Source organism: Chenopodium album, chromosome 3 (assembly GCF_948465745.1).
Source record: "Chenopodium album chromosome 3, dcCheAlbu1.1, whole genome shotgun sequence".
Classification (NCBI taxonomy): domain Eukaryota; kingdom Viridiplantae; phylum Streptophyta; class Magnoliopsida; order Caryophyllales; family Amaranthaceae; genus Chenopodium; species Chenopodium album.
Genome location: NC_137836.1, coordinates 72,265,633 through 72,276,699, shown reverse-complemented (window position 1 = coordinate 72,276,699; position 11,067 = coordinate 72,265,633). Strand labels below are relative to the sequence as shown.

Here is an 11,067-nt window from a genome sequence, read left to right as displayed (position 1 = left end):
TTCTCTCTCTCTCCACCTCTATTCCTCCGCACTGCGCCCAGTTAATTGCATCAGCTGCAAACCCTCTTCATCTTCCTCTTTCTCTCTCCTCGTCGGAGACAAAATGCAGTCGATTTCCAGGCGATTATCCCACCAATCTTTCAAGACTTCTCCTTCAATTTCATCTTTCAAGTCTCTTTACCCTCTTTCTGATCCTCGTAATCTCTCTTTCTCTCTCCTTACATTTTGTGCAAAGTTTTGACATTTCTAGGTTTTTTTTTTTAAATTTCGCATGGTTTGTTTTGAAATGATGATTGATTATTGTTTGCGATTTAGGTTATGGTGCTGATCAATCGAGGTATGGATCTACTGTCGCCACTAAAGGTGGTGGGCCCCTAGTCAGAAAGGGAACTGGTGGAAGATCATCTGTTAGGTAAATTTATATCATCTTTAACTTTAATTTATTGAATTTATCAAGTAATTGAAGCTGCTATTTGTATGAATTCATCTGTTGAAAATGTAGCTTCCCTAATTTATAATTTGTAAGCATTTCATTTTGTATTCTGAACTTATAGAAATTAATGCCTTAAGGAAGAACCTGTTTGAGTTGAGAGTTTAATCGGGGTTTCGGAGGTAGTGAATTAATGGGAAGTGATTTTTTAGGTAAATACTAAAAAATATTTACTGTAAGTACAACAAAAAATTTCAATGCCAATCAAATTTTTTCATACCAATTGTAAATTAATAATTGAGAAATTTATAATTAATAATATCATCAACTCAAATCATCAACCCAAAACAACACTTTAAATTATCTGAATGAAAAGCATAGTTAACAACAAATAATACTAATTCAGTAACAATAGCAATTAGATTGACTATTTAATTTGAAAGAAGAGGAAAGAAGGAATACCCCTCTTAGCCTCTTCTCCCAATCTGCACCACCACGAGTCCACGACCCCATTCTCTCGTTCACAACACCGCCATTGCAACCGCCACACATCCATCTGAATTTTATTCTTCGTTTTACAAAGTACTATATTTTTCATATCTTCTCTTTTAATTTGTTTTATTCCCTTTTAGAAACTTTTATATCTTCAAATGAATTTTTAGCTTATAGAACTACTCCGTATGAAATAAGAAAAAATGGGTCTATTTATTTCATTATAAATTATTAAGAATGGTTTTACTGGCATGTCAAAAAAACAGAATGGTTTTACTGACTTGGTGAAAGGAGAGAGAGAGAGAGAGAGCAAAAGAGGGGTATTGATTAGAAAGAGAAAGAGTGTTTGGGGAATTGAAAATATTTTTGGCTTTTATGATTGTTGTGGGATCAAGACCGAAAGATGAAATACCAAAAATGTTGAGTGTGAGAGTACTATTTTAAAGTTACTGCAACTTGAGTTGTAATTTTTTTCCAAAAAAAAACTGAGTCACGTGACACACTATGACCATATGTGGGTCCGCCCCTAAACCTGCTTTTGCTCTCGGGGTCTAATAAGAAGAAAAAGCGATTACTATTTCATGATTGATTATGGTGTAAAGCTGGAAAAATGACTATTCTGAAGTTTCGTAGCATTAGTAAATTAATGTAGGTGCTAATTTCAAATGACAAGGCGAGACAGTGAGTGAAAGGTGGTATATTTTTGTTTTATTCTTTCCCTTAAGTTTAGTAGTTTGGTCCCTCCAGACTAATATCTTTAAGCTGAGTTTCGGAGTGTTATGGAGATTTTGAGGTGAATGTTTCTGGATATGATGTTTAAGAGAAAGAACTAGAAAGTCTTGTTGTAACTTTAAGGATGGGTGGTGATTTTTGAGCTCAATGAGGTATTGGTTATTAATAAAGAATAACTTTAAGTGTTTTTAATGCCTTTTTGCTGAACTAAGATCAAGCATTTGGCCATTAGTAACTTGTCTTCAGCTGCTTGGTGTCAACTAGTTTATTAAATAATGAACTTAGTACTATTGCTGAGTGGGAGTTATGGAGCTGTGGAGCATAACTTTTTGGATTTATGCTTTGTGACATTGTGAGATCTTTGGGTTTGTAGACTTGCCTTGCATGAATGTTCGTGCTTTATACTTGCTTAATGGAATTTATCAAATTTCAGTTTCTTGTTCGTTAATCATTCAACTTCAAGTTTATTCTTCTATTTAAGGCCTTGTTTGGTTTGATGTAAAATGTTTTCCTCCCAAAGTGATTTTTCCATATTTTTCTCATTTTCCTTTGTTTGATTTGTGAAGGGGTGGAAAACAGTTTTTCCCAATGGTGAAAAATTATATCCTTAATGGTAGAAAACATTTTTCTTTATAAAACAAGGGAATCCTCATTTTCCTTCCCTCCTTTTTTACTTTCCTCTCGTCCCCATTTCCACCCCTATCTTTAATTTTGTGATGACTTTTTTATGAAACCAAACAAAAGAAAACTAATTTGCAATTGTGGTTTTCGTTGAAAATATGTTTTCCATGAGAACTGATTTTTCATTAAAAGTGTTTTATATCAAACCAAACGGGACCTAAATGAAAGGGGTTTCGAGAAAGTGAAATAAAGAAGTTTAATCACTAGGACATCCATTAGGGTATAATTGAAGTTTTGGAATGTATTTTTTTTTTAAAATACTACCAGACATGTGCTGCTCTTGAATCTCATTAGATATTGAAGTAATTGAGCTGATGCACTGTTTTGACTAATAGTCTGACTAGGAAACCTTTTGACCTATGCATCTATGATAGATATTTTGCTTACAGTTTTACGAGTCCATCACTCTCTCGGTATGTATCTCCTACAAGAAGACTGGAACTAATGGGTTTATGTGAGTATTTCAGGATAGTTCCTCTTTTTGCTATAGATTTAAAGGTCTCTACGAAATGAGAATATCCATAAGCTACATGCTCGATATTTCTATCTTTGCCATGATTTCGGTTTACATAGCTCCTTGTTCACTTGTTATGCATTAAGTTTCTTTTAGTAAAAGAGAGAAATGGGTTGATGACAACACAAGAAACTAATGTATGGAATGTAGAAGAATATTTAAAAGGCTATGCAAAATGTGCAGATCTCACCTTTTTAAGGGTCGCATGGATGCTTATAGGCGCTTCACTGAAAGCTTTAGGGTTTGTTTGGCATTGTTATAGTTTTCTTTTTTTTTTAAAAAAAAAAAATCATATGTTATACTTTCTCTGTTCTTTTTTTATTGCACCATAAGGGATTTCACGCTTGCCAATGCATTACTTTAGCTATCAATATCTTCAATTATACATTTGTAAAAATTATAAAAATTTGATGTTTGAAAAGTAGAGTTCGATACGAATCTAACTAGATCCCACATGACTATATTTTTCCTAATGTATAAATCATAAATAGTGGTCAAAAGATTAAGTGAATAGTGTAAAAGTCCTAATGGTGCAATAAAATAAAAACGGAGGAAGTATATTATATAATTAATCAAAAATTAGTCAAACTTAATAAAATTATGATAATTTTGAACACTAATAACAAAAAAGTGGAAACACTTTTTCTGTTTCCTGTTTTTGGTTTATCTATGTTACTCGGACTCGGGTACCCATGTCTGACACGGGTACCCATGTCTGACACGGGTATGTGTCCAAGTGTCCGACTCGGCTATTTTGTGAAAAAAATTCTATGATTTTGAACTAAAATGAAGTGTCCGAGTGTCATACCCATGTCCGAGTGTCGAGGGTCCGACATGGGTACTTGAGGTAAAACAAAGAGTCCGAGTGGTTTATTGTTTTCAAAAAAGCCGAAAACTAAAAACAAAAAACGATGCCAAACAAGCCCCAGTATTTTGTTTTTCTGCTTTCTACATTCTTGAAACCGAAGCTGCTTATTTAAATGGCTCAATTTTCCAATACTGTGGAAGTTACCAAGGTATATGCTCTTATTAGTTGCCATATATCAAGAAGTTTAAAATGTTCAGTTAAGCTAAGCAAGTTAGGATATTTTTGTAAAATTGTTCATGTTGGTGTCTTGCAGTGGCATTGTTGCAACAGTTTTTGGATCGACTGGGTTTCTAGGACGCTACGTTGTACAGCAACTTGGTGAGTCAAGTTACAAAACTTTCACAAACTATTGGTTTTAATTGTTCTAGTGGTATCATTTTCAGTTTCTTTTTATATATGTCATATACATTTTTGAACTATGATGCTTCAAGTCAAATATGGGCTTTAGATTTGTAGGAGCATCAAATATGAAAAATGATTAACCTAAAGATAAGGAGGCATGGTTAAAAGTGTCAAACTTTTGAATTGATTTTGGTGATATGGCTATTGAGTTTAATATCCTCACTATGGGTCATGAGCCACCTAATTAATTTGATGGGTATGGTATCACAGGTGATGAGGGTTGACCTCACCTTGGAAATACAAAATAAGTTCTAAAAATTTCAGCTTTATACTCACATGGGTGTTAGCATCATGAGAGTATAAAGCTTTTTACTCTCATGACAAAATAAGTTCTAAAAACTTCTATGTGGACTGTCATTTAAACACCCAAGGGGCAGGGTGCTAACTTATTAGATGGATTATACAGGGTATTGGCTGGCTTACTTGGAGATCATGTTGTAGAGGGTAGGACATATGTGAGAAGGCAACTTACTCATCAATGGAAAATTAAAAGCCTTAGGATTAGATTTGAACAGGCTTTAGTAGAAGCGCATGGCGGGCTTGGAGGCACCTCCAGGAACAATTAATTAAGGATTCTACTTAGAAGTTTTTATGTGTATTGTGGAGGGGTAATTTTAATACTATGGGATTATAAAGTCTGTCACACATATATAAGGATAATAAAGATGGTGGTGTAAAACGAATTTCAAGTTCTCACTTATTTTCACCCCCTCTCTTTGTTAAGTTACTCACTCCTCCCTCTGAATGGTCAATGCTATGTAGACTCGCTCATTATTTTTTGACATATCTTTTGATTTATTCGCAATGTCAAATTGAACAAATCTTTGCGGCTAACAAGTTTTGGTTATAATTTTTTTCCTTGCTTCCCTCCCATGAGTCCCATCTGCTGCATTTATTTATCTAACTGCATTCACCGTTTTCTGGGAGATTCAAAACACATATTTCTTTTAGTAATTTATACAAGGGTTGTTTGTCCTAGCTTTTTTACCTTCTTTTGAACTTTAGAAAGGATCCTCTCTCTCCTGTTTCCCTTTTAGTATACAATTCATGTTCTGACAACATCCTAGTTTACTGCAGCTAAAATGGGGAGTCAAGTTTTGGTTCCTTTTCGAGGTTCTGAGGATTCTCCTCGTCATCTCAAATTGATGGGTGATCTTGGGCAGGTAAGTTTCTATATTGAGGTTTGAGTATTTGTTGCAATTGCAATTTAAAGTGGGCCCCTGATGCATGCTATTCCTTTCAGATTGTACCTATGAAGTATGATCCAAGAGATGAAAGCTCAATCAAAGCAGTGATGGCAAAGGCCAATGTTGTGATCAATCTTATTGGTAATGTTCTTTTCTTTACTTTTAAATGATATTTTGAAATGTTGCTTTTTCGTTTTCTAATTACATAAAATATGGCAGGGAGGGAATATGAAACAAGAAATTACAGCTTTGAGGAAGTCAATCACCACATGGCTGAACATCTTGCTCAGGTTGGTTATCTTTTTGCGAATTCTGCACTATGTACAGTTTATTGGCTTATTTTTGGGGGTTTGAGAAGGAAGGGAGGGGGGGGGGGAGGGGAGAAAAGTAATAAGTACATAATAGAGTGACACGAAAGGCCTATGGTCGGATGATCCATTTACAACAGAGGACTAAGGACAAGAAGAATATACCCTCATCCTCGAGGGCGTAGTAAGCATTGAGGTCAATAATGCCCTCCAGCTTAAAATAGGAATGACAACTGATTGTTCTTCAAATCATTAACTTTGGTTGTTTCATATGAACTACCTATCTTAATCAAGGTGTTTCAAGTTGAATTTTAAATCTTAATCAAGATGTTTCAAGTTGAATTTCAAAATTTGCTGGATGAGCTTTATTTTTTACATTAAAATTCTGGCTAAACTTTGGCTTAGGCTGACTTGTTCATTTAGTGTAAAGTGATTCTATATAATGTCCAGACTTTGAACTTGTTACACTTGCACATAGCTGTTTAATTTGTGAACTTCACTGAATAATTCACAAGTTAAACTTATATATTTATTTAAAAGCTGATCATGATGGTGAATATTGTAAATATATGTACCTATGGGTTGATACTATGAAATAAATATATGAAAAACTTACTTGAGCATATACAAATTTCAAGACTGAGGCCAATAGCATGCTTGGGATACACACTCTGTACCAGTTAAGTAGTTAATGCAATTAAATCCTTGTAGAAATCATATTTATTTCTAGCTTCGAAGCTACACTAGTCGGATGATGAACATGATCATTAAGTAAACAGACATACTGTATATTATCAGGGATATTAACACTTGCATGACTTGAGAATTTGTTTATGTATACAAAACTGGGTAGTCTTCAGTGACTCCTAATAATTGGATTCTGCACTCGGAAAAAGCAGCTGTCAAAAGACTAAATAAGTTGATGAAAATACCTCCAGCCTACACCAAGAAAACTGCTAACAATTCTATAGTTTGGAACATCAGTTATTAGATTTTACACTTTTGTAAATTGACCAAGCTTAGCATTGCTAAATGAATCAGGGGACAGCATCTCGAGAGATTCAAGTCGTTCTAGTCAAGTTAGCTACATATTTGAGTATCATTAGTGAATCGATGGATAAAAATGAGCTGTCAAGAATTTTATTTTATAATGCATATATATCCATTTTACCTATTTCAACCATAAAACTCCGTCTCAGGAATGAAAAGAAGAGGAGCACCTTGGCTCCAGCGCAACCCATAAGATCTTGTAAAGAGACCTATTGGCTGCTTGTTGACTAACAACAAAATGAACCCCCTTCATTTACAAATAAACCCATTCTTTCAAGGATTGACAAAATAATCAAATTATGTGGAATATGTTCGTAAACCTGTCTTTCCTGAATTTAGCGTGCTGAGATAATCACGTTTGATTGAATTATACAGATTAAACTTTAACAGTAATTAATAAATCATATCCCAAAAAAATAAATTACAAATATGATAGTGATGACTAAAGCCATTGTACTCGGTCCATCCCCGCCCTTTTAATTAGGAAGTCAATGGGCTTTGTGGATCTGCCCTTTGAGGGGAATAAGAACCTAGTGGGAAACCCAGGCTGTAAATTGGAAACAAGTTTGAAATAAAACACAATGTGCCTTTTTAGTTATTGTGTTCGGATGACGCCAATTAAACTTCAGTCCTAACCCTGTGGCTGGGAGCTCTATTACTGAGCTTCCTCATGATTTTATTCCAGTGTGTCCCTCTTAAGGTCTTATGTTAACTCATATACTCAAATGCATAAGCTGTATGTTTTGACATTTTACTACGCTCCCAAGGACAACTTTATGTTTACATGTATGAGAACTGTTCTTTATGTCAGTATGTCTCCTAAGGTAAGTTTAGTAAGTACTTAAGAAATGAAGAATGCAATGGCTTCTCTCCTGTTTGTGCTAATAGATAATTTGTTCTGTAGATTGCTAAGGAACATGGTGGCATTACGAGATTTATTCAAGTTTCTTGCCTTGGGGCATCTCCAACTTCAGAATCCAGGATGCTAAAAGCTAAGGCTGCAGCAGAGGAAGCTGTTTTGAGAGAACTGCCAGGAGTAAGTCTGTTTTATCTCTTTCAATGTTGAATTAAGGCCTTTTGGGTCGGTGGTTTTGAATGTAGAATTAACTGTCAATGAAGCTTATCTATTTTGCAAAATCTTTTGAATTCTGGTGATGAGTCTTGTTAAAGTGCTGGGTTACTCGTGCGAAACTTATCCTGGGCTGTAGATTGTCTTGTCTTGATTCACTCTTTCATGTAACAAATATGCAAAAAGGTCATACTAACAAAGTTTCTAGATCCTACATCAATTATGTTTTGATGTATTTTTTTTTTCATGCTTATGGCACTAGTTTCTGTGTTCTTGCACATCTTGCAATTAATGGCATGGATTTGCATATTGGTGAATGGCAAACTATATGTAGTAAGCATTTTGCATAATAACAGGATTAACATGTGTTTACATAATCTGCAGGCAACTATATTAAGGCCTGCTACTATGATTGGTACAGAGGATCGGATTCTTAATACCTGGGCACAGTTTGTGAAGAAGTATAGCTTTCTTCCCCTTATTGGGGATGGATCAAATAAGTATGTCTGGAATTGATCTTGAACTTGTTTTGTTGCAATATTCTCTCCTCCCCCTTTTTTCTTTTTTGGTTTAGAGAGAGAGAGAGAGAGAGAGAGAGGGGGGGGGGGGTTAGAGGGGTATTTGGCCATGTTTTTTTTTTTTTTTTTTTTTTTTTTTGGCTCTTGAATAATTGTATTACATGTATTTGTTTGCTTCCTTTAAATGCTTTAACCGTGTTGCTCTCCAGAATACAACCTGTTTATGTGATCGATGTTGCTGGTGCAATTGTTGCATCTTTGAAAGATGATGGCTCTAGCATGGGAAACACTTATGAACTTGGAGGGCCAGATGTCTATACTGTGCATGAATTGGTAATACATTGAAGCTTTGTAGTGCTTAATAAGTTCAACTGTTTGGATTCTAACTGAAGTCTTGTCTCTTACAGGCAGAACTTATGTTTGAAACAATTCGTGAATGGCCCCGGTATGTGAAATTGCCGGTGCCAATTGCAAAGGTAAACAATTACTCCATGGCATGTTTGCTTCCTTGTTGGCTGTGTAGGTTAGTCATGGTTGTGATGCTAATTGATCAGTAATCCATAGTACTCAGAATCTTGGCCCATTTAAAGTACTAGTGAATGGACTATATCTACCTATTGAAAGTTTTGTGGAGGATAATACATCATTGCCACATATACTGGATTAGGAATTTCTTTTAAATTTTGAGTGTGCTGTATGTCTTGAATGAAACTCGGAGGAGTATTAATGCATCTTACTTATCTTAGTTTTTACTTGTATGAGATGGTTGTTTCTTTTTGAGAAAAGAAGTAAAAGATATCTAATGTCTGGCCTAGCAAAATTCCCCAGGATAGAAGTATAATATTTGCTTGTGCCTTTTGTGGTAGTGACAAATTTTTTGTAATGCAGGCCATTTCCTCTCCTCGAGATCTCTTGATCAACAAAGTTCCATTCCCCTTACCATCTCCAGCAATATTTAATCTGGATCAGATCCATGCCCAATCTGGAGATACAGTTGTATCAGATAAGGGTTAGTATATTCAATTTAAGTGTAGGGTCTAGCAATTCTCCTTAAGTTATTTTTAGTGACCACAAAGTTCACAATATTAAAATTTGGTCTGAATGATTTCACAGCTTTAACATTTGCGGATCTTGATATTGCCCCACACAAGCTCAGAGGATATCCTGTCGAGTATCTGGCATGTTACCGGAAGGGTGGGCCACAATTTGGGTCTACAATCAGTGAAAAAGTTACTCCTGATCCTTGGCAATGATATTTCTGATCAAGTTCATTAATCTTGCTGGAAGCTCTTGTTCTTACTGGGTATCTTTGTAATAGGTATGTGATGCATTCACATTTTCATGTATGCTGAATGAGTAATGCAGGCATTACTTTGTCAACATTTCTTCTCATGTGATCTTCCGTTAGTTATAGTGGGTGGCGGGACAGTACAAATTTTGAGTGCTGATCATCTTTAGTGTTGCCATTATAGGTCTAATCAAGGTTGAAATGCCTGCTGTCAAGAAACAAAGAAGAAATAATAAACGTGATTATTCTGTCATTCAGGGTTGTATAATCTTGAGAAATGTTCTTATCATCTGTATTTTTTGAAGCCTTTGCTAGTTTGAATTGCTGAGGCTGATTTATATCGGGTGAACAGTTTTGTCTTTTGATTCAGAAAATCCTGTGCCCGATGTTCTCTCTGCTTTACATTGCCCTTGTTCTTTACCTTTTATTTTCGAGTGTTTGACACTATAACAAATGGCAGCTTTTGGTTGAAAAACTCACTGGATTTGTGGCCGCTCACTCGCTTGTAAATGCAGCTCCTGTATGTGACTCAGATCTGGGAACTCATTAAATTTCCATGCTTCTGATCCAAAATGAAGAGTGTCCTGTTCTATACCTATGTCAGAGTGTTCAGGGTCCATCATGGCCAGCGAAAAGAACCAGCTTTGCCCTAAATAAAGCCTTTGTACGAAATGAATAATAGTTTTGTGAACAAGTACAATTCTTTTCTTCTCTTTTTCGTGTAATTTCTCTGATTTCCTTTCCATGCCTGTTTATTCAATTACAGAACATCTTTCTAATGTCAGATTCGACAATAAAATAGAGTACAATCTTTCAGTACTTTCTTCTTGATTCCCCTTCTTTTCTTTTCCCTTGCATAGCTTTTCCTTAATTGTTGTCAACCAAGCTTACAACGAGTTTAATTAGCAGAAGCTAACTGAGGGATGGGAAGGACGGAGGGGGTTGCTTTATTTTCTTCTCAATCTTTTGAACATGGTGAAGATGTGGTTACTAGAAGATAATTGGGTCTCTTCAACTTTCTTTCCATCCTTTCACCCCATTCCATTTTAAAACAAGCGAAAATGGTCCCTTAACTCGTTTCATCCTAATTTATTCATTGAAAATTTGAAATACGCCTTAATGACTAAGGAGATTGAATCATACACGGCCTTGATTTCTACATAGGAGGTCGCTTGAAGTCTAGATATGTAATGAAACTGCTTAGACCTTTAGAAATGCATTGGCAATGAACGGCTAGAGACCAGAGATACTACCGAAGCAAATCATTGTAGCAAAACTGATACAATCTTAAGGGAGTGGAAACAGAATTTTACTTATAGTAGTAATGTGAAGTATAATAGTCTGTAGGAGTGTAACTAGCCTTCCAAATTTCAATCTTTTTGTATTGAGTGTTGATCAAGTCATTCTTAGGGAATGTTGGCTTACTTGTAGTGGCAATAAAGTGGACAATGGAGCCTTTGATTTATGTTAAGGAAAAGCTAGAATTCCCATTTTGTATAAAAAAAAATGCCAAATGAAACAAGGAAAG

At 35.2% G+C, this 11,067-nt stretch overlaps 1 protein-coding gene across 1 annotated transcript; it reads left to right on the top strand.

The window, feature by feature from the left end:
- The first annotated feature begins 23 nt into the window (after window positions 1-23).
- On the top strand, window positions 24-10,358 carry LOC145624150 (NADH dehydrogenase [ubiquinone] 1 alpha subcomplex subunit 9, mitochondrial-like). The gene is made up of 13 exons (XM_081677116.1): window positions 24-197; window positions 316-412; window positions 3,971-4,035; window positions 5,197-5,282; window positions 5,363-5,447; window positions 5,526-5,596; window positions 7,569-7,700; window positions 8,118-8,233; window positions 8,461-8,584; window positions 8,659-8,727; window positions 9,140-9,260; window positions 9,365-9,569; window positions 9,724-10,358. The coding sequence occupies exons 1-12, from the start codon at window positions 104-106 to the stop codon at window positions 9,502-9,504; spliced, it is 1,200 nt and encodes a 399-aa protein (XP_081533242.1). The 5' UTR covers window positions 24-103; the 3' UTR covers window positions 9,505-9,569; window positions 9,724-10,358.
- The last annotated feature ends 709 nt before the right edge of the window (window positions 10,359-11,067 follow it).

Coding starts and splice junctions, on each gene's coding strand:
- LOC145624150 (XM_081677116.1), top strand. CDS start 104: ATGCAGTCGATTTCCAGGCGATTATCCCACCAATCTTTCAAGACTTCT. Junction 413..3,970: donor GGTGGAAGATCATCTGTTAG/GTAAATTTATAT, acceptor GGTGTCTTGCAG/TGGCATTGTTGCAACAGTTT. Junction 9,261..9,364: donor TACAGTTGTATCAGATAAGG/GTTAGTATATTC, acceptor ATGATTTCACAG/CTTTAACATTTGCGGATCTT.